Here is a 21,190-nt window from a genome sequence, read left to right as displayed (position 1 = left end):
GTTCCCAGTTGCAGGATGTCCTCAGGCATGCTGGAGAGGAGAAGAAAAAAAGGAAGGGCGATTTCGTGAGCCAGGTGGTTAAACTCCACTCTGGAAAGCTGGATCCCATCCTCCATTAATTCCTAAGTAATACCAGACAAGTCATGGAACTAAACTGGAAGAAAAATAGGAGTTCCTGAGTTCCCAGGTGCTCCTTTTTTTTTTAATTTACATTGAGGATTTACAGAAGGGATGAATGTTCACAAATGAAATGTAAACATAAGAAGCTGTATAAAGCAAAAATCTCTTGAGGATAAAGAGATGCGACAAGGCTCAAATTTATGATTCCTTTTGACTGTGACATGTCTGGGCTTCAAATGCCAGTCTGCAGAGTGAGATCTGATTTCACTGGGGATGACTGTGCTCACAGCAGTATTTGTGATGCACTCAGACACTGCTGTAATGACCGCATTAAGAGTCCCTGAAGAAATAAGTCATCCTTTTTTTTCTTTATATTTTTTTTCGGTCTGACAACTTTACCATAAATAAAACACAATTTAGAGGGGGAGAATAGTCTCTTCTAGACTAAGCTGGATGAGTGAGGAACAAGCCTGAGTATGTCTGTGCTGTATTCTGAGTGTGCCCAAAGACAAGACTGTGGTACCAAACAGATATGATTATGCCACTTTTTGGGGTGTTTATGCATGTTCAGGTGTGATGCTGCACCAAATGAATTAATTAATCCTTCCAGAAATTATGTGGTGCAAAAACACCTAAGCTGGCTCTGGGTGCATATATAGAGGATCAAGGTCTGGTGCTCTGTATGATCTTTCTTCTTCCAGATAAAGGCAAGGCACTCATGGCACAGTTGTAAGACAGTTAATAGGATCTGCTGCCTGTTTATAGGTGGCTGCAGAGGTGCTGGGGCATCTGTGGGTCGCTGCAAATTTCCATCTCGGTGCCAGCTTCCTGCACACACCTGGGTGTTCTGCAGAGGTCAGTGCTCACTCCTGGCTAGCCCTCAAGGAGCACATAATGAGTGGGTAATTCTGGGGATCCTCATGCCTCCAGACTCATCTTACTCTATATTTCAGCATTTTGTAATCTCAGCTCTGTTAGCTTTTCTTTTTCATTACTAGCTCAGGCTAAAAGATGGGAAGCTGAATGGAGAAACAACAGCTTTTCTGGATGATAGGGACCTGACCAGCCTGAGGGGCTCAGCACCACCCCAGGTGCTCTCTGTTTGCCTCCCTCCTGCCTGTCACTCAGCACAGAGCAGCCCTAGTCTCCATCCCCCTCACCCCTGCCTCGCTGCCTCCTCCTTCCTCCCTGCTTACTGTGACTTGGGAGGGGAATGCAGATTTATATGTTTCCTACATGTGCTTCTCCTTTATTCTGGTCTGTCTCCGGCTGTTGATTTCTCCTTCTCGTAGGTGAGTATCTCTTAGCTCTCATCTTCCTTTCTCTTTGACCTTTCCTCTGCTCCTCTTAAGGCATTCTCTCCTCTCATGCTGTGAAATGTTCATGCTGCCTCATGCTGTGAAATGATCTCTCTCACGCTCTCTCTCTGGCACAATGCTCAGCACTTTCTGAAGGATGCTGTTTCACAGTAAATACATGAGCACAGCATCTGACTGCTGTTCTCTGCATCTGTCTGATCAGATGCAGTATTTTAAAGGTGCTTCTACAACACCACAGATATCTGTCTTAGCATTTTCCTTCCCAGCTCTGTTGAAATACACATCAGACAGTTCATTTTTTAAGCCAGCCTGAGATTACTGGCACATGCAGTGCCACCCCAGCTGGCACAGCTTGACCAGGGTAGGGCTGACTGCATTATTCTCCATTTCCCCTTTAAAACACTCCATCTTTCTGACACTCCAGCTCTCGCAGAGAGACTGTGTGGTCAGGTGACGCTCTGACAGGCGCTTTGCTGCAGTGTAGCATCTTTGGAACAGCCACAGCTCTTTGCACACAGTGTGTGGGCCCCAGGAGCACCAGGGTCACAATGGGGCTGTGCATCCATGCAGCACCTGTGGTGCTGAGCCCTGTGGCACCAGCCTGTGTCCAGGCTTCTTGGGAGCCCTTTCCCGTGGGTGCCTCAGGCCTGTGCCGGTCTGGTGCTGCCTCATCACCATGACCATTTTTTATTGATCTCTGAACCACTGAATCATTAAACAGAGGTCACGAAAACATCTTTATTCTGCTGAAAACATGAGCTCATCCTTCCTGGTATTGCAGGGGACAGGAGAGAACAGGAGACGTGGGGGCTGGGAGAAAGTGTGGGCTGCTGCAGCAACCTGGGCAGAGTGGAGAGCTCAGAGATGAGGTGGCTGAAACACAGGGCCAGGAGATGGGCCGTGTCCCATCCCATTCCTGTTACTGGAGGTAGCCTCTTACCCCAGGATACACTGGTTTCTCTCTGTAAAGTAATAGATACAGAAATCTCGTCCCCTTCTGGAAGAAGATACCACATTAACCCGCTGCTGCCCACCGCAGCCCTCCCAAGTGGTGGCACGTGGCTGTGTCACCCACACTGTCCCAGGGCACCGAGATGTCTGTGCATCATCTCTGGCTTGAGGTTGCAGACTTCTGGTTCCTAACCCTAGAGAAAGGCACTTTATTCTCCCTTGTTCTCATACCGCAGAAGAGTTAATGCAGAAGTAGAAAGGAGTTTAACCTGCTCTAGTATTTATGCCTTAAATTTATTTTCTTACACTCCTTCTTTGGGCCTTTTTTAAAATTTTTTTAAATCTGAAGGGATCCTTCTGGGTGGAAAAACACTTCTCGCAGGGATTATGTTTCACTCTTTACCAGCTAAGCTACAGACAAACATTTCCTCTGACAGTGGCGTTAGGCGTCCATCCGCTCCCGGCTCCAGCAGCAGGCGGTGCAGGCTGTGCCCCACGGCCACTCGGACTCTGCGGGCATAGATTCAGGGTAAATACGAAGGACCGCACCGCAGGTACCGCGTACCCGCAGAGCAACCGCTCGGGAGGGCTCCCGAAGGGCTCGAAAGCCGGGTGCTGCGGCACGCACCCATCGCGGGTGCGGGGAACTCCGGGCCCGGACCCCTGCAGCCTCTCCGCGGTGCGGGAGGGGCGGAAGACGGTGCGAGGCAGTTGGGAAAGAGTTAAGGGAAGGTGGCGGGGAAGGCCGGCTGTCGGAAGCGAGCATGTGCAGATTGCAACCGCATCCACACTACGGGCGAGTGGCACGGGCGCGCTTCGCCTCCCGCAGCCGCCGGTCGCAGGGCACCCATGGACCCCGGTGAGGCGAGGGCCCGCGGCGGGGGGAGGCGCGGCGGCCGCCCGGCACCTGCCCTCGACGCGCCCCGGCGCCCGGCGGCCTCCCCGCGGCCGGAGATGCGCCGCCCGGGGCGGAGGGCGGGCGACCGGCGCTACCGCTTTCGGTTTGGCGGCGGGGGCCGCCTGCACCGCCGGGCCGCTGCCGCGCCTCCCGCTCTGCGGGCGGCCGTGGGGTACCCGGGCGGCCGCCGGTCTCGGGCAGACAAAGGCGGCGGCACGGGGCCCGCAGTCGCCCCCTCCCGGGAGCGGTCGTGGGGAGCCGCGACCCCGAGCGCCGCCGCGATGTCCTGGGGTGCGGAGCGCCGGGCGGGCGGAGGGAGGAAGGCAGCGGTGCGGGGGGGCGGCTGGAGCTGCGGAGATGAGGAGGTTGGGGCTGCTTTTCTTCTGAGTTGTGACGTGTTTTGAACAAAGAGAGGTGTTGTGAAATATCCTCGCTGTATTGGTTTCAGTAACTCTTTGTGCTGGGAAAGGACAAATCCATGTCCAGCACCCCAGAACCGGGAGGGGGGTGGCGACATCCCCCTCAATGATTTCTCTGCAGCCCCGGGGACCGCTCGTGCTGCGGTACCGGGAGGTCAGGAACCCGGATATCGGCACCGCTCAAACGAGGGATCTTTCTACCGCTGCTTTTACGTTTTAAATCGCTCTCTGGATGCTTGCTCTTGTTCCATTTTTGGTATGGAAAACATCCAGAACAGCTGAATTTTTGCGAAATGGAAAATGTGCTTCCTCCTGCCCATCCCCTGCAGCAGGGTTTTGACTACTGTCCCCAGGTTTTGCGGCACGGAGACGCAGCGGGGATCGCCCTTCCCTCGTCCCCTCTCCGTCAGTCGCTGTGCAACGCGGGGCTTCCCGGGGAGCTCCGCATCGCCGCCCCGGTGGGAGCACCGACGTGCCAAGTCCCCCTGATCATGCAGCGCAGGCAGTGCATCTCTGTCAGATGAAATGTTTGGTATTGTTCTCTGGACATCGGGTGCTTGGCAGGTTTGTTCTGGTTCCCTCCTAATTCTAAGGTAGAGCATTACCTGCTGGGGATGGGGGTATTTGCAGGTGGTGGTAGTTCCACGATGGAGCCTTGTGTCAGGATTTTCAAAGGGACTGGATTGCCCAAAGCATTGCTTGTGGATCGTGAGAGCTCTGATGCATCAATACATGAGCTGCAGCAGCTGAGAATGGGGCTCGGTGCTGCTTGGGGGTAATTAGAAAGCTGTGAAAAAAACGAAATGTCCATAGAATTGCTAGGAAACAGCAAAATTAAGGTGACTGAGATGCAGGTGTGAGTTTCTGTGGCCACTTCCTCAGGTGCTGGGGAAGGTACTACAGGAGACCTGCCCACAGGGTACTGCCATGCTCATGGTGCACCCTGGGGGCTCACGAACTGTAGTGTCCCACTACATGCTGGGTTTTCTGTGCCTCCAAGGCACAGTGTCCTGCTGCAGGGCAGGAAGCTGGGGCAGCTTCCTCTGGGGAGGTCTGATTTTGGTCTCTGGATGCTGGGCCCCAGGGCAGGCTGCAGGATGGGACCAGGGGTCACAGTGTGAGTCATGGGCAGTGGTGGATGGGAGCCGAGGGCAGCACAGGGCTGTGCGTAGGTATGGAACAGTGCCTGGCCAGGGGGCTCTGCAGTTCTACTGGTGGTGTCATAGCATGAGGTAAAGATGAACTTAACCTTGGAGCAAGGCTTTGTGTGCAATGGGGGAAGGGTTTCTTTGGGTGAACTGGTGGACCTGGCAGTGTTTGGAGCTTTCAGACTGAAGTACCTTTTTATGATCTCTACTTCAGTTCAGCATCTTGAAGTCTTAAGGAGTGCAGATGCAGGATCTCCTTGACCTTTTACTTTGTTAGTCTGCTTATTCCTTCACATCAAGAGAATGAGTTGTGTTGCGGTGTCCTGGAGGTATGCACATCACTCTTTGACTGGCAGCACCCAGTTCTCACACTGCAGGGCTGTGGGTGGTCCCTGTGCTGTGCAGGAAGAGTACTCTCTCTCAGTGCCCAATTTACCCCATGACTGAAGTTCTCGCCTCCCTCTGTAGCACCAGCAATGAGCCAGGTGAGGCTGAATGCACCAGGAGGTCTGGGGAGGTGGGAGAGAGGGTGATGGCCCCATCAAGAACCAGCACAGGGGTTTTTGGTCATGGAAGATAAAGGAGAAGCAACTGGGACAGTGTCCAGAGAAGAGAAGCCCAATGCAGTGATATGAAGGAGTCCTGATGGCTGGCGTGGGAACTGCAGAATAAATGGGAAATTTTATTGTTGGCATTTGTGCATTAGGAGTCTTTGTTTCTGGGCTGCATTTAAGAGATATTGTGTTTAAGGAATTTTTTTTTTTTTTTTTTTTCCATTTGTTTCATTTTGTTGTTGTTGTTGTTTTGGTTTTTTTCAGTTTTGTGGATTTTTTTTTCCCCTATACTCAGGCTGCTGCTATAGCACGGTAAAACAAGAGAGCTACCAACATGACTAATTAAAGGGCAGCAGTGTGTCATTCCCCTGGGCTAATTATTCTGTAGAAAATGGGTCAATTACTTGGACAAATTGTTTGCCAGCAGGAGGCAGGAAAAGGCTCCGCTCTTCTCCTCCCTGCAGAGCGCTGCCCACCTCCATGTGAAGGCTTTGGAGAGTTGCTGGAGCCCAGGGTGTTCAGATGCTCAGTGCATCCATTCCCAGGCAAGGAGTGGAAGTGTCTCCCATTGTACAGTAGAGATAATGGGTCCTGTGACAACGCATGAAACAGGAGCATCCAGATGGCATCTGAGCTCTTGGTGAAAGGAGTGTGCAGGCAGCCAGAACAAGGCTAGTGAAGGCTTTGGCTCTCTGGACAGACGACCAGCCTCTCTGCTCATTTCTGATCAGTCAGAGCTCTGCATTCCTGGTGGTAAACGGTGCTCCCAATAAGATCTGGTGTGAGACAGAGCCTGGGCACTTCATGGGCTGTCTAAAACAAAGCTGAAGGGCATCTATCTGCAGGTGTGTACTGTTCTTCAATGTGTCCCCATAGGCTAAGTAAAAGTTCAGCTACTTTAGAAGTTTGTAGGCATATCTGAATGAGATTGTCTTTCATGTATGAGTTCAGAAGCATCTAATTAGTCTGTATGAAAGAGAGTAGCATTTTGTTACCTTTGTTTTGTTCTAGATTTTTACTGGTGCCAGCACACAAGTTTGCCACAACCTTATCTCAACCCCCTCCGCCCTCGCAGGCTTCTGTCAAAGCTGGATTAGATTACAGAGAGAATCTTCTCTACCACAGATGTGTGCTGTCTTGCTTTCATTGCATAAGATCCAAGCATTAGTAGTCATTGGATAAGTGCTGATAGCATGAATGACCTAGCAGGAAGGGCTCCTTCCCAGCTACCCTGTGCTCAGGTGTGCTGGTGCTGAGCCTGCACCAGGGCTGCTGCCAGGCACTGTGCTGTGCTCTTTGGCTCACGTGGGAGGTGACGAGGTATTTCTGAGGGGGGAAGCTCTCTCCTAGTATGGACAGCTGTGACGCAGAGTGCTCCCAAGTGCCTGCTGGGTTTGCTGTTTTCTTTGGTTTGTTCTCATCCAGAATATATGCGCATGAGATGGTCAGACTCATCCAGCTCCATCAGCTTAATCTTGGCTAAGAACTTCTGGCCGAACTGCATCCATTTGCAGCTCTAGGTGGGGTGGGTTCTTGCTGCGATCAGCAGTGTTGGCAGAGGTGGGTGTGTGCAGCCAGCAAGACAGTCTTCAGCCGAGGTGTCCTCCTTGGATCTCAGATTGGCTGAGGCTCATGGTAAGGATGTTTCCATTATGTACCAGGAGAGGAATGATTTCATTTTGTGATGCCTGGTGTTTTCAAAATGTGCATATGGTTTCCACTAGTGGCATGATAGGTGCCATGTGATTGGGTTTATTTTGATCCAGCAGGTCTTTCCAAGGCAAGTCTCTCTATTAAGCCTTTAATTGGTCGTCGACTTGCACAAGAGCCACAGGATGTAGGGCAGAGTTTATAAAATTGCTCTAATGTCTACTAGCAAGAGAGGAGCTGCAGTGAAGGTAAGATTCATTAGCTTTATAGAGCCTGGCTATCCTTGCTGGGGGTTTTTCATCGCCAGTTAATACTTTGCCATAGGAATGAGATACGGGGTTTCCAAAACTTCACCTTTGGTCACTTGAGCTGACAGGGACTATGTGCTGTAAGCGGAGCCCCAGGCAGCTGAGACGCTTTCTGTGCAGCTGAAGACAGAGGTGCATATATAAAGTAGACAGTTTATGTTTTATTGGCATATAACTCGTGGATGTGAAAAGGTCTATCTCTATGGGGCAAGTTCTTTTTAGAGCTGATTATACCTTTTTGGAAACAATGCCTAGTTTTGCTATTCGTATTATGAGGTATTAATGTAAAGGCAGCTAAAGGCTCAATTCTTTCATAGATTAGCTAGAGTGTAATTACGTTTTCAAAGAGCAGATCGATAGGTACAACATGTTCTTTTCTAAAAATGCCATGTATGCACATGTTCTGATTTACCTCTGCTTTTCATAGTGGGAGCCCAGAAGCTATAGCAGCACTTAGTACTGCAGCCTCAGTTTGGGGTATGTACTGTGGAGTAGGGGGAAGGTTGGATTTTTCTTTTTCTTTCCCAGATAGTGAAAGTATCGGATTCTCATGATAGAATTTTAATTTGCATGGTGTGAGACTGGACAGTCCTTGTTTTCCTAACAATGTCATGACAAAGATTATAATTTGCTGCTCTTAGGACCAGGGCTTAACAATGTTTGGAGTACTAAAAAAGCTGTAAGTGCTTCCACAACATCTTTCATCTGAAAATCTTTCTGTTCTTAATGAAGAACCTCTCTGTCATTTTGCAGACAAGTAGATAAAATAAAATGCTTGCATAGAAACATTCTGAAAGCCACTTATATACAGGAATCTTAATGCTTCAACCTGCTTTTTAGCTACTATCTTGTCCTTTCTCTTTTGCCAGAAAAGAAGACACAGGCATTAATTTTGGTAGAACTTTAGTAGATTTTCAATCTATTTTTTTAAAAAATTGATTTAGGAAGCATGAAAGTGAGACGTTATTATGTAACGTCTCTTAAGTATGCATGTGATACTTGAAAAATGGTAATCAGATAAATTGCTAAGCAACTGTACCCTGCCTTCAGTTACCAAAAAGCCAGTGACTTCACTTTCATAATGTAACATGCTCTATACTTCTCCATGAAGCACGTGTAGGTGGAGTTCTGTGAGAGTTGCTCCTTTTTAACTCCCCTCCTGCTTGACTGCCATATTGTGAGGTCAGCTTTGACTGTGGTTTTACAGAAATGTATCCACAGAACCCGAAAGCAACAGAACAAATGTTAGATGAGCTGTTCAAAATAATGAAGTGTAAGTAAGTGTGTATATAAGGAAACAGCCATTCTCTCCCACAGACCTTCACCAGCTTGTAGAGAGCAGGACATAGCTCATCCCTGGGAACACTAGAGGTAAGAAAGTGAGGGAGACTGGTTAAAAGGTGCATGGCAGAGAAGTGTGGCAAGCTGTGGGAAACCTTGAACACCCACAGCGACCCATTTGCCCCGTAGTGTTGAGAGCTGCAATAATGCACAAGAACCTATGTGTAGAGCCAGCTGGCTTGTTCTCATCATCTTAGTATGAAGGGAATGGGAGGAACATCAGCAGTGAAGTGTGCATGGAGAAACAGTAAGTAGGACTCTGATAACATAAGGAAGATCTGGGGGATTTCGTTTGAAACCTGGCTATTTGACATTGCAGGGTGTGTCTTAGAAATCCTGCAGGGTAACTGCAACAACAACAAAATAGACTCTTGTTGGTTATTCTGAAATTCTGCTTCTTTTTGGTAACCATCCACAGTGTCATTTGCAGCTCCCGTGACTGTGTGGAGCACCTGCCCAAGGCTCTCCAGTGCTTGCTGTTGCCAGCACTTTTAGGAGCATGCTGAGACTGAAGGCCTGCTGGAAGCCACAGTGGGCTGACATGGAGGTATTTGGGAAAGGATGCTCCTGACCTCACAAATACTTAGGTATTTTTTTGCAGGTGTTTTGCACGCTACTGTTTTATGGAATTTTGCAACCTCTTGCTGTGCTCCTCTTCCAGCCCAGACATCATCTTAGGGGATGGTGCAGCCCTACCTCCTGCCTTTGGGAGGGAGTGCCACATTCCCTGTGGTATGTGCCTGGAGTTTGGGGATCCCAGAGTCTGACTGCTCCGTGTGCTGGAAACCCCAACCAAAGGGCAGAAGGAAGGGCATGCTGGGGTTTGTTTGGGTGACATTTGCTTCGCCCTCCACAGAGGTCTTGCAGGGGTGGGGGTACATTGCTGAGAAGTTGTTTGCTTTCTGCTTCGGATAAACTGAGTACAGGTGCTGCTGAGGGGCTTCTCTGTTGGTGGAACAGCTCCATTTAATTGCCAGATAGTGGCATGGACCTGAGTTTTCTGGTGTGCTTTGCAAATCGTGCGAAGGCGTAAGCAAACAGGTGAAGGAATACACATGTAGCCACTTGGCAGCCAGGAATTTCATTTCCATCCAGTTCTCACTGGATGAGTGCTGCTCCTTCGCTTACTGAAGTGCAGCCCCCATCTGCTGCTGCTGGCATCTGAGAGGAGCCTGAGTCCCACATTGCAGTGGGCTTCAGATTGTAATTCTTTTTATTTTTTGAATGGCCACACACCACTGCTGAATATTTGTTGTAGTTGTTGATTTTTGCTAATACAAACATTACACCTTTTTAATCATTAGCATTTCAGCACAAGAAGTTCACTTATCATTTATGTGACCTTTTCTGACCAGCCAAAGTGCTGTGAACTCCAAGGTCAAGCCTTTATCTTAAGCGCTGCCTCTCTGCTCTTATGTTACGACACAGTCTTTGCTAACAAAGAGTTTCTTTTTCTTTCTAGTGTAGTTACACGTGCAACTAAAGCTATGCTTTCTTGAACATTTTGAGCTCATAGAAATGAAAGTGGCTTTTTTGTTTGCTTCCCTTATTGGAAAAAAAAAAAAAAAAGAAAAGAAAAGGAACTTCTTCCTGCTGGGTGGAGGCCTGAGAGCCAGATCTGAGCGGTGATATGGCTGAGAACAGAGAGATTTTTGGGAGCAGTATTCAGATGAATGACAAATCCCTTAATTGGAGTCTCTGTGACACTGTGGGTGGCTGTAGGGCTGGTGCTAGGGGAAGGGTTGAGCAGTGCAGGAAGGTGCAGGACAGGACAGAGCTGTCCCAGTGTTGTCCCCCTTCCAGGAGAACTTCTCAGCCCCATTCTGTCCTTCACTCCGATGCCAAACATTTGAGCGAGGATGGAGCGCTCACACTGATATACACAGAACTCATCTGGCAATAAATATACCCTTTCAAAAATGTACTTTGTTTTTTTTCCAGGGTGTGGCCATCCTTGTGGCAAGCAGTGGGTGTATGTGTTTATTAACTGGGTTCAGAGAAACAAAACAGGTGACCCAGAGCACAGCTCCTGGTTTAAAAGCAGTGCTGTGTTTTCTGGTCTTCAGGTTTGTGCCTTGAAGGAGCCAAGAGTGTTACAGCTGCTTGTTTTGTAGCATTTTGTTCTTCACTCTTTTACAAAACAAATTATAGTCAAATAGATGTGACTACGTAAAAAGAGTTCTCTGTGTTCTTTAAAATGCATTTCTAGGAAATACTTCTTGAAATTTTGTATGCAAGCATCTGATAAATAGCTCAGTGGAAACCAATACTCTACTGTAACAAAATGCATACAATGAAAATAGAGTACGTGCGAATAATTTACAGGAACATCACGTTTAGAGCAATTTAAATGAGAGCTTATAAACAACAGCCGTTCTTTCCAATGTGACGTATAAGCACCTGGCTGTTAAAATAGCAGCTATTCCTCATGGTAAGGGAGGCTCCAAAGCAGAGGCTAACCTCAGTGCATGTGCAGGAAGTGCTCGGTGTGTCTCGTAATACCCATGTTACATTGATTTAATTAGTGGGTTTATGCTATTCATCACTCCGCTAATCTTGGTGGGAAGGTTTTGTTGGGGGAGGATTAGTTATTTAATCTGTGCTTTTTTTATTGGAATGTTTTTGTAGTTCAGTGTTATCTAAAGGCAAATGGAGTGTTTCTTCTGTTGTTTGTATTGCGTTTGTTTGTTTTTAAGGGAAAATGTTTCTCTTGAGTTACTGTTGGATTTAGGTGCCCAAAATTTTACATTCATTGAGATCTGATAAATGTTTATAATATCTGAAGGGAGGTCGGGTGCAGATGGATGAGGCCAGGCTCAGGTGTGTAGTAATAGTACAAGTAGAACAGCCTAAAATTTGTATGTGGGAAGCTCCTTACTAACATGTAGAAGAACTTCTTTATGGTAAGGGTGATGGAGAACTGGAACAGATTACCCAGAGAGGTGGTGGGGTCTCCTTCTACGGAGATATCCAAGGCTCATCTGGATGCTTACCTATGTGATCTGTTGCAGGATACTTGCTGTAGTGGGAGGGGTGGGACTTGGTGATCTCATGAGGTACCTTCCAACCCTTGCATTTCTGTGATAACATGAAGATCCTGTTTGTTACGCAGTCTGGCACATAGGTGTTCTTGCTCTGTAACTTCGTCACATGCCATTAATCTAGAAAATTGCAATGTGTAGACAAGCCCTTAGAGTGTGAGATCTGTGAGACTGAAGTGGGTATGTGCTGGATATTTTTGTGTTGGAACTGGCACCTTAACGTGTGACTTCTGCGCAAAGCAGCACTGTGGCATCCTGAGTGTCAGTGCCTGAGAAGGGGAGGGCAGCTCAGGCACGTGTCTCTGCTCACAGGCTGGGCCTTTTAGGGGGGAAACAGGCTGGGGGCTGAAGGGAGTCTGCCTGTTTGAAGGTGTGGAGCAGAAAGGGGAGGGGAAGGAGTGTGTGATCAGATGGGAGATAGGGAGGCAGTGATAGGAGGCGGACTGGAATGAAAAGTAGTCAGCAGCTTACTTGAAAATAAGTTAACAAATTGAAAATGGTTAATGGGCAGGAAAAAAAAAAAAACAATGAGTAAATACTTTCTGATAGATTCTCTGAGGGTTAACTGAGTCCTTGTCTGAGATGGCAGTGGTGAGGAACCTTTGGTCGTTGGCTCTAGAGCCATGCTCCTCGTGTTTGTTGTGGCAGGGATCCAGAAGGACAGTGCGGAGCAGAAGGACCCAGCCCAGCCTGGGGAGTGGCTGCCAGCAGCCAGCCCAGGACTGGGGCAGGGGCAGCATTCACCTGCACTCGGCAGGTGTTGGCCATCCACGCAGCTGGGTGCCAGGGTTGAGATACATATGTTGTTCTTTGGATGTTGGAAACCTCTCTTACATTGTGCCGCATTAACATTAACCTGTGCTGCTTTGCTTTATGAAGGCTGCCCGGTCACCACGTTAGCTGCTGGTTGCATACTCCTTTCTCGAAGACGGCAGCTGTCTGAAGTGGCTCAGACCTGCGGGGACAGCCTGGCCTCACCACGGATGCTGTAAAGTGGGAGCAGGACAAAGCGGGAGAGCTGCCGGATCCCTCCCAACAGGTAGGGCTTGAGGGTAGAAGGCAAGAGTGGGCTTGCAGCACAGAGAGTTCTGGTGAGAGTGGAGGTGGCTGCGTGGTGGAAGCAGATATGTAGAGCAGGTGAGTAGTGGGCAGGAGGTGAAATTATTTCCACCAGTTTGACCCGCGTGAGTAAGGTTGCTGTTTGCATGCATTGCTCTTGTTTTCTGTCTGTTTCATGTCACGCTGTTCTGATCACTCATTATTTATATTGCCAAGCTTATTCCAGCATTATTGTCACTTTAAAACTTCACCCACGGGTAGCCTGAGGCAGTCACAGCAATCAGGACAGTGGAGCAGTGCCTGAGCTAAAGGAGAGCAGTAGGTAAGAAGCAGGGGCTGCTCTCTGCACAGGTGTGACTCAGATGATGTGGAGTTTATTTCTGGCCCTGAGGAACAGTGCACCCGATTTACCAATGTGCTACTCTGCTGATCACAGACTCCTCTTGCCTGTACCTACTGCAGCCTGCTTCACTTGCACAGAGTAAAACACTATCAAAGTAGAAATGTTCTATATTTGACCAAAGATTTACATTGATGCTGGCAGGTAAGCTAGGCATTGTGGGATCTCGGCAACAATCCCTGCAGTGTTCTCTGTGCACTCTGCAGCACAGTGCCCTAGCAGGAGGCAAAGTACAGGTGCTCTGGTGCAGCTTGCAGCAGTTTAGACTACAGTTTTGTTTTCTGGATTGTGGCTAAGGCCTTCACAATAGGTCATGCACAATACTTCTCTGACTGGGAAATAACTTTGAGTTTTCCATGTGTAGCACCTACAGAATCACATAGCACCTTCGTCATAGCTTTCTCTCTGTCTCAGGGGTCTCGTTGCCCTCTCCTAGTGGTGGTGTCCAAGGGATCCCAGGTGGTACTGTGCAAGTCTCACAGGTAGCCTTGCTTGATCACTGCCCCTCTCTGGGAATGGGGAGCAGTTGTGGACAGCTACTGAATAAAACCAGAGGGCTGAACAATGGCAGTGCTAGCAGTGTGGGTAAGCAGCATCAGCAACTGCTCCAGGCTCTGGATCCGATCTTACTGCTGGTTGTGCAGTTGAATACAGACCCTCATTTGGTCAGAATGTCATCTCTTTAGCAGAAAGGTTCAGGCCAGTGCTGCAGGTTATGACAAAGCAAGTCAGCAGCTTCCCAAGAAGGCTGGTGCTGCTGGACTGAGCCTTGGAGTGCACCCAGACATACTGTCAGTGATGCAGCCATGGGTTCTTCTGGAGAAAGCTGCGTCTGGCATGTGCCCTGCTGCATGGTACTATTGCTGTAAGCAGAGCAAATACCGCTTATCACCTGCCCTCAAGAGCCCCTCAAAGGAGGCGCAGACATCTCCTGTTACTGTTAAAACAAAAACTGAGCTCTGTGTGGGCACAAGAAAACATAGATCCATTGGCAGCAGAACAAGACTATGCATAATTAATTCCTCCAGTGCCTCCTGTATGTGCCATCCACTTGGGCTGCTCAGGATGCCGTCTGCCAGAGATGCAGACAGATCTGCTCCCAGAGCCACAGGGACACGACCCTGCAGACTGCATCACTGTTCCACTCAGGCTGCCCGTCTCCAAGAACCTGTCATATGCACTGTTGTGACATCCTTGAGGACACAGAAGTAACCTTCGCTCGCTCGCTCTGTGGGCTGTTGGTAGGAACTCCTGTAATACCAATGGAACTGGGATGTGTCTAGTGATAGCAGCCTGGAGTGTCTGTGGGAGGGAAATGAATTAGGATCAAGAAGGAAGCACTGACTGCTCCAGTCCTTTTTGTGAAAGGTGACAGGGGAGCAGCACATTTAGTGTGGCTGCACCCTGCTTTTTTTGTAAGAGGATTTATACTATGTTAGGTTGTTTCTGTCTCTGTCCTACTGAGAAGCCAGGCTCATCTGCCAAAAGTCCTCTGAACACGGCTGGACTTTTCTTTCATTACAAAGTACCTTAGTATAGAAGATAGTGCTTACGTGCTGTTTGGAAACCTCTGTAAAATATATAGCTTTTCTCAACTCATTTACTAGTGGGCATTTGCTCCATAATGACTGGAAAACTTGTTGGCAGCTATATGGGAAATTGGTAATCACAGCCTGAATCTCTGATTAATCAGCTGAGGCAAGTGTTGGGTCAGCTGTGGGAGCACAGGTGAGAGTAATTTAGCTGTGCTCCCGGAAGGGGTGGAGCTTGAATCCACCTCCTCTAGACCTCATTTAAGGGCTGACCACCACTAAGGCAGCATCTCTTGGAGATTGCTCTCTGGTGGAGATTGCCTCAGCATTTCCCAGTGAAGCCATCCATATCAGTGAGTTTTTTCTCATAAATAACCTTTTGAATATCTGTCATCATCTTTGTTACCATCTCTGTATCATTCCACCTTACAGCAGCTGAAGCTGAGAGGTGTCAAGGAACTGCAGAGGCTAAATTCTGTTATGGTTCTTCCATGAACTGCTGTGAGCTCATGGGACAGGTGTGCTGGGAGGCTGGAGAGAGTTTGTTGAAGGTTTTTTCAAAGGCTGTTCATTTGCACAAAATGCACATACCTAGATACAGGGGAGAATGTACCCTCTCTGTCTTGTTAGTATAAAGATTCCATCAGCCATTTCACATACCTAGGCTGCAGAATGCACACCTTATTTCAGACTTTTAAGTGTTGTTCCTCATTTTTCTTCTGTGTCTTCCAGATGTGCACTTGGCTATCAGGCTTTTGCTGAGAGATTTATACTTTTAGTGAGGGAAAAGTTACCTTTAACCAGCAAATTCTGCTGAAATAATGGGCTTCTTTGGCAAGAGTTCAGCCCTTGTGTTTGCAGCTGCCTAGTAATGTCATCTACCTTAATTTTAGAGCAATTCAAATGTTCTTCCACAGAAATGAGCTTTGAGGAAAGAAAATGGATATTTCAATCAAGGGAAGACAGTATAGCTCACAGTTTTCAGCTTTCATTTTGAGCCTTCTCACTGAACTTGCCCTAAGAGTCTCTCATCGCTGGAGCTGTTCTAGTCCAGAAGCTGAGAGAAGTTGTAGATGGGAAGCAAAGATGAAATCCTAGCCTGGGTTTGGAGAGTGCTTTTTGAAAGAAGTGGAGTAAGTGTTCTTGTGGAAGCCTGCCTGGCTGGGTGGAGAGGTGGGGCCTTTCATAGAGTGGCTCTGAAGGAAGAAAGTATTCTTCCTGAGGCAGGTAAAAAGTGTTTGTCTTCCTATGGTCTGGATAGAAGTGTGGAGATTGGAGGTATACTTTTTCTTTTTTTTTTTTTTTTTTAATCAGATAAGGAAGTAGACAAACAGAGCAGGAGGTGGATGTGTGGTTTCCATAGTGATGTAACTGTGGAAGCTTTCACATGCTGAGCTTTGCCTCACTGTAATCACACTTGAAGGCTACGAGTATTCAACTCTTCTGCCAGGGGAATGTAAATGTATGAACACAGAAATGGGAAAGTGGCGGAGTCGCCATCCCTTGGCAGTGTTCAAGAAGCGTCTGGATAGGGAGCTAGGAGATATGGTTTAGTGGTTTTCTGTAGGTATGGTAAAGGGAGGACGGTTGGACTAGATGATCTTGTAGGTTCTTTCCAACTTTGTGATTCTATGATTCTATGCATGATCAGGAATACATGGATGTTGGGAAGCTTTATTTTGTCATGTCTTGTTTTTCCTTTATCTGTTGTTCTGTGCTAAATCAACACACATGATAGTACTGTGATAATACCACGGTTCTTGCTATACCAGTCTGTGATATGCTGACTTGTGTCCTTAGCTTTCTTCTCACCTATACACGCACACATTCCACAACACTGATAGCTGTCACTCTGCTCACCCACACCGATTTCAAACAGGTACTGATTAAGAAACATGTTCCAAACTCTTTCAGCACACCAACTGATCAGAGCACCACCCTCTGCAGCCTGCGGGGAGGTACTTCATGCTGCTCCTAACCATCACCTCAGCTGTTCCTGTGGGCTGTGGAAATGAACTGCGTGTGACATTAAATTGTGGTTTATTTGGGAAAAAACAATTACTATTAAAAAAAAAAAAATCTGTTAAAAAAAAGACCTTTTGGGGATTTATTTTTATTTTTGCATTTGGAGAGAGTTGGTTGTAAGTGGCTGAATTTGAGAGCATTCAAAAAGAAGATGGAGTGCCAAATTTCTCAGCATCTAGCTGATGGATTAGCAGCAGGTCACAGAGGCAGATAAAAGAACATATCTGTGTTCAAATGCTTGACGTACACATCTGACAACTAGACACACACCAATCCTGCATACCCACCTGCATAGCCTAGTCTTCATGAGTCACAGGCTTCTGTGCTTCCTCCTTTAATGGCACTTCTAATGCTGCTGAATGCTTCTCATGCTCTTCCCCTGAAAAAAGTCCCTTACCTTGGGCATTTGTTTTGCTTGTCTAATGGATGTAATGGGTCATCTGTTCTCTTTATAGAAAGGAATGTTAATTATTTTCAGAAGGCTAATTAGGTTGCTAATGAGAAAGCTCTACTACAGTAATATTTCCTTTAATTACTCACTCTTAAGTGCTGTACTGAAGAGAAGAAGCTTATTGAACATGCTGTTAAATATGAATGTGTGAATCCACTCAGAGATGCGCCTCAAGGCTCCCTGGAAAAAAAAAAATAAAAGCCTTGGTGAGCTCCAGCATCCATGTGACCCAGATGTCTGGGCCTACAAGGGTGGTACTGGAGCCTCCCAGTCCTGCAGCCTTTCTGACTCCATCTTGATCCAGTGCTGCTGCAAGCGGCTGGCTGCAATTGCTCTCTGCGTTCCAGTGGTGCTGGATGGCTTTTGGCAGTATCAGTAACCAATTGTGCAACTTGCCAAACCTATCTGTAGCTAAACACAGCTCTTGCACCACATAGTTGAGTCTAATTAGCCAGTTGGCAGCAGAGGTATGGGGAGGTGGGGTGATTCATCACGGCTGTGTCTCAGAGCACTGTGAACCTCAGCAAAACAGAGGTTTTGAGAGTTCTTTGTTACTGTGCTGTACTATTTAGCCCCTCACATCTCTCTTGTGGCCACTACATCTTTGGGCTTGCATCAGTTTGCATATTGTTTCATGAGGCAGCACAGCTTTGAGACACCCAAGCCGTGCTTACTGTGCCTCTATGCTGATCATCACAGAGCCTGTCACAGAATGAAGGGAGGTTCTGCCAGTGTTGTGGCTGCAGTGTAGAACTTTGTATGTTACATTATGCTGTCAGTGTCTAAATTCAGATGACTGGGAGTGACCTAAGACCTAAAGTGAGAAATAGCTCAGAAAACTGTTATCAGCGTAAGGTTTTAGAAGTCACCCTCCAATTCTATGATTCTGTGATTCTAGAGTGCTTTCGGGTACAGATGTACTCTGCTCTGTGCTACACATGTACTAGTTTAAAAGTTGCTTTTAGATATGCAATGTGTAAGTTAACATTGTATGTTGTTACAGCTATGGGAACTCTGAGAAACAAGGAAGATAGAGTGAAGCAAGCTAGTTAGATGCAGTATAGGCTCTAAGTTAGAAAAGATTTAAGCACAAGGAGCACACTTGTAAAGTGCCTCAGTAGCCATTCTAAACACCTTGGCTTTACTAGAAGTCGCTGTGTAAAGTTGCGGAACTAGCATTGGTTGTCATGAGTGCAGTGTGACAGGTCTGTTGTTGTATGTACTGAGACTAGTCATATAACAAAAGCACAATCAGTCTGATTTAGCCATGGTAGGTGATAAGAACTTAAATTCTTACTCATCCTACCAACAGTGTATGCTCTGATACCTGCTGATTGCCATAGAAGTCTGCACATACTGTGGGTACAAGTGCCTCCTTGAGAGGAATGGACAGGGTGACCAGAGTGTGTGCCTCCAGGGCTGCCAACTGCAGATGTGTGATTCAGGCACAGAAATGACAGCTCATAAGCATTTTACATAAGCAGAGACAACATATGCTGCTGCTCTGGTTCAATTTGCTGTGGGTCATCTGATGCTCTGTTTGTTGAACACATGTTAAAGATGATTTTAAAGGAATTTAGGTGTGCTTTTGTTTGTTTTGGGGAGGTTTTTCTTCTTTCTTATGTTTTCAGTGGCTATTGTGAGCAGGATTACACTGAAGAATTCTGTATTACTCTTATCACAAGATCATTTCCAACACACAGAAGAGAGCTGTCCCTTTGCCCAGAGGCATGAGGTACCTGTTGTAGCCCCAAGGAAAACAAAGAAAAAAAATCTTCCTGTTTGATAAAACCTGAAATTATTCCACTTGACCTTGGGTATTTAACTGGGGTAAGTAAATGATGATTCTATAAGCTTTAAGTGCCTGTAGGGAGATATTGGGAAGGTGTGGGAATAGTCAGTACCCTGATTGTACCAATGTGCAGACTCCACTTTTGTCTCCAGTATGTCCACCTCTGGCTGCCACCACAGCTTGAGTTGACTGCTAGTGAGAGGCTGCAGAGACAAAGCTTGTAGCCAAGGTACCTGGGAGTGCTTGAAGTTCTTGAGTCCATTCTGGTCTGTATGTGATGAGAGGGAAAGTTTATATGAAATTCAAAAGCTGGTAAAACCATCATGCAAATAGTTTGTCAGAATCAAATTCTGCCTTAGTATGGTGTAAAGAAGGTGACTGGAGGCTGAATATCAAGGAACAGGCTCCTACCAAAGGTTAATTTCAGTCAATATTAATGAGATCTTTGTGCCTGCACAAAGGAGAGTTCAGCTTCTGACTGCTAAACTAATAGGTACGTCTCCTAAATAGCATGTGGGACCTTTTTTTTTTTTTTTTTTTTTTAGGGTATGTCTCTATCTTTTATCTTCAGGAAATTGCAGAATAAAAGCTGAAAACATAAGTCAGGTGTTAAGGGCACTCCAAACAAAGAGCTGAACAGAAAGCCCCAAACAGAAAATAGTCTGGCTCTGGAAAAGCCCTGTTCTTCTCTGGAGCCAGTGATGTATTGCCAGCTGGTCAGGATGCCTCTCTCACCTCTGGCCAAGGCCATTCTGTCTGAACACAAAGGGGTAATTACACAGTAGCTGGATAAGCATTAGGTTGCAGCAGGATAAAACAAAGTCAGGGGAACTGCTGTTCAGTGAAAAGGCCCCTACCACACCATGTGGCTCCAGGGGGGCAGCTTGCCTCCATTCTGCTCTCCTGCTGCACTGTGTTGTGGCCACAGTGTTTTCCTGCTTGAGCTACCCAGGCCCACCCCAGGGGGGAAACTGAGTCCTTCCTACCAGGTGCAGGACACAATAAGCTTCCTCTGGCAACATCACAGAAATTAAGGAACAGCTTGGTCACTGACAGAAACTAGTTATGGGAGGTATTAAGAAAGAATTGAACTCTGTGGGTGGGAAGCAGTGATCTGACCACTTCCTCTTACACATATGAGTGGAATGTAAATGTCCTGTGGAGTGCAGCCTGGTAGGGAGCATCTTTTCTCATCTTGCAGCTGACAGCGTCCTGTACATTACAGGATTTGGTCATTAGGCTTCGTGAAACTTCCAGAATAACTACTCGTGGGAACTGTGTGAGGTATTTTCTACTAGGAACTCCTTTTCCTTCAAAGATCAAATGCAATAGGGTTTCCTAAGGAGTGGTAATAAGTTTAACTGAGTCAGCTGATGCTGGTGAGGTGGTAGAGCAGAGGGGAACAGTAAGATTCTGGTACTCAGGCTGTGTTTAGGCTTGGAGCTGTTTGCTGTGTCAGGTTTCTGTCTCTGATCTGATGAAAGTACTAGGAACAAAAAATTATTGAAAACATGTCTAGGTCTGTGGCAGGTCTGACCCCCTCTGGCACAAACATCAAGCCATTGTGCCTTCAGAGCCCAGCAGTTAAGACAAGCCATGTGCATTGCAGAGCTGAATACCAGGCAGATAGTGGCTATCAACTGCCCCTCCATACTCATGTCCCTGTGTGTTCTGGAGGGCCCTGTATGCCCATCAAAGTGTTTTTGTGAGTGCAGTTTGGTATTAGTGAAAGGTACTGGCTGGACTGTTTAGAAATTCTGAGACTGAGAATGTGAACTTTCTGTGTTATGCATCAATGTGAGTCATCTGCATTGGAAAGAACATCTTCCAGAGGCAAGTAAATGAATCCAGAGTCAACTGGTGTCTGGTCTCTCTTCTGACATGGCCAAGGTTTCTGGCTAATTAGTGCATGTAGTTGGATTATGAGGAAGTTTTGTCAATCTTTTGAAATATAAGAAAACATTGTGTCTTGGAACATCTTCTTTTTGAAGCCCAAATAGCAAAATAAATGGGATTCTAGTTTTTAAATCTCAGTCTTCCTGCAGCAGCAAGGAATTAAGACAGATGATGTGTTGTGACATGTTTGAGTCACAGACTGTTCACCTATGTGTGTACAGGGGGGGATCCATCTTACTGTGACGTATTCTGACACAAGCTGGGATGCAAGGAATTCATTTGTCTT

The 21,190-nt window shown here is 47.0% G+C and overlaps 3 protein-coding genes across 5 annotated transcripts in view; 2 read left to right on the top strand and 1 right to left on the bottom strand.

The window, feature by feature from the left end:
- Positions 1–2,149: 2,149 nt before the first annotated feature.
- On the bottom strand, positions 2,150–19,759 carry LOC146760728 (uncharacterized). The gene is made up of 5 exons (XM_085549819.1): positions 19,744–19,759; positions 19,121–19,276; positions 3,019–3,748; positions 2,794–2,900; positions 2,150–2,401 (listed from the first exon to the last, which is right to left on the bottom strand). The coding sequence occupies exons 1-5, from the start codon at positions 19,757–19,759 to the stop codon at positions 2,376–2,378; spliced, it is 1,035 nt and encodes a 344-aa protein (XP_085405945.1). The 3' UTR covers positions 2,150–2,375.
- The window catches only part of TMEM229B (transmembrane protein 229B), a 31,316-nt gene continuing 13,303 nt past the window's right edge, over positions 3,178–21,190 (top strand). The window contains exon 1 of one of the 3 annotated variants that reach the window (XM_085549028.1): positions 3,178–3,249. The gene's annotated coding sequence lies outside the window, so the exon portion shown is untranslated. Of the gene's footprint in view, positions 3,250–12,647; positions 12,789–21,190 lie in introns of those variants that run through there. The other 2 variants (XM_085549027.1, XM_015864807.3) reach the window with 2 other exon arrangements.
- RAD51B (RAD51 paralog B) overlaps positions 12,659–21,190 on the top strand; it is a 353,109-nt gene continuing 344,577 nt past the window's right edge. The window contains exon 1 of the mRNA XM_085549011.1: positions 12,659–12,788. The gene's annotated coding sequence lies outside the window, so the exon portion shown is untranslated. The remainder of the gene's footprint in view (positions 12,789–21,190) is intronic.

Source organism: Coturnix japonica, chromosome 5 (genome assembly GCF_054131305.1).
Source record: "Coturnix japonica strain WE chromosome 5, WE-NBRP24, whole genome shotgun sequence".
In the NCBI taxonomy this organism is placed as follows: Eukaryota; Metazoa; Chordata; class Aves; order Galliformes; family Phasianidae; genus Coturnix; species Coturnix japonica.
Note: the sequence above shows the minus strand (reverse complement) of the source record. Positions and strands in the feature narration are given on the sequence as shown.

Bases quoted from the DNA above. Each gene is read 5' to 3' on its own strand.
- LOC146760728 (XM_085549819.1), bottom strand. The intron at 3,749-19,120 runs GTACTGACTATT...GTCCTTTCCCAG, and splicing joins TGCACATTGGTACAATCAGG to CACAAAGAGTTACTGAAACC. The intron at 2,901-3,018 runs GTGCGTGCCGCA...CTATGCCCGCAG, and splicing joins GTTCCCCGCACCCGCGATGG to AGTCCGAGTGGCCGTGGGGC.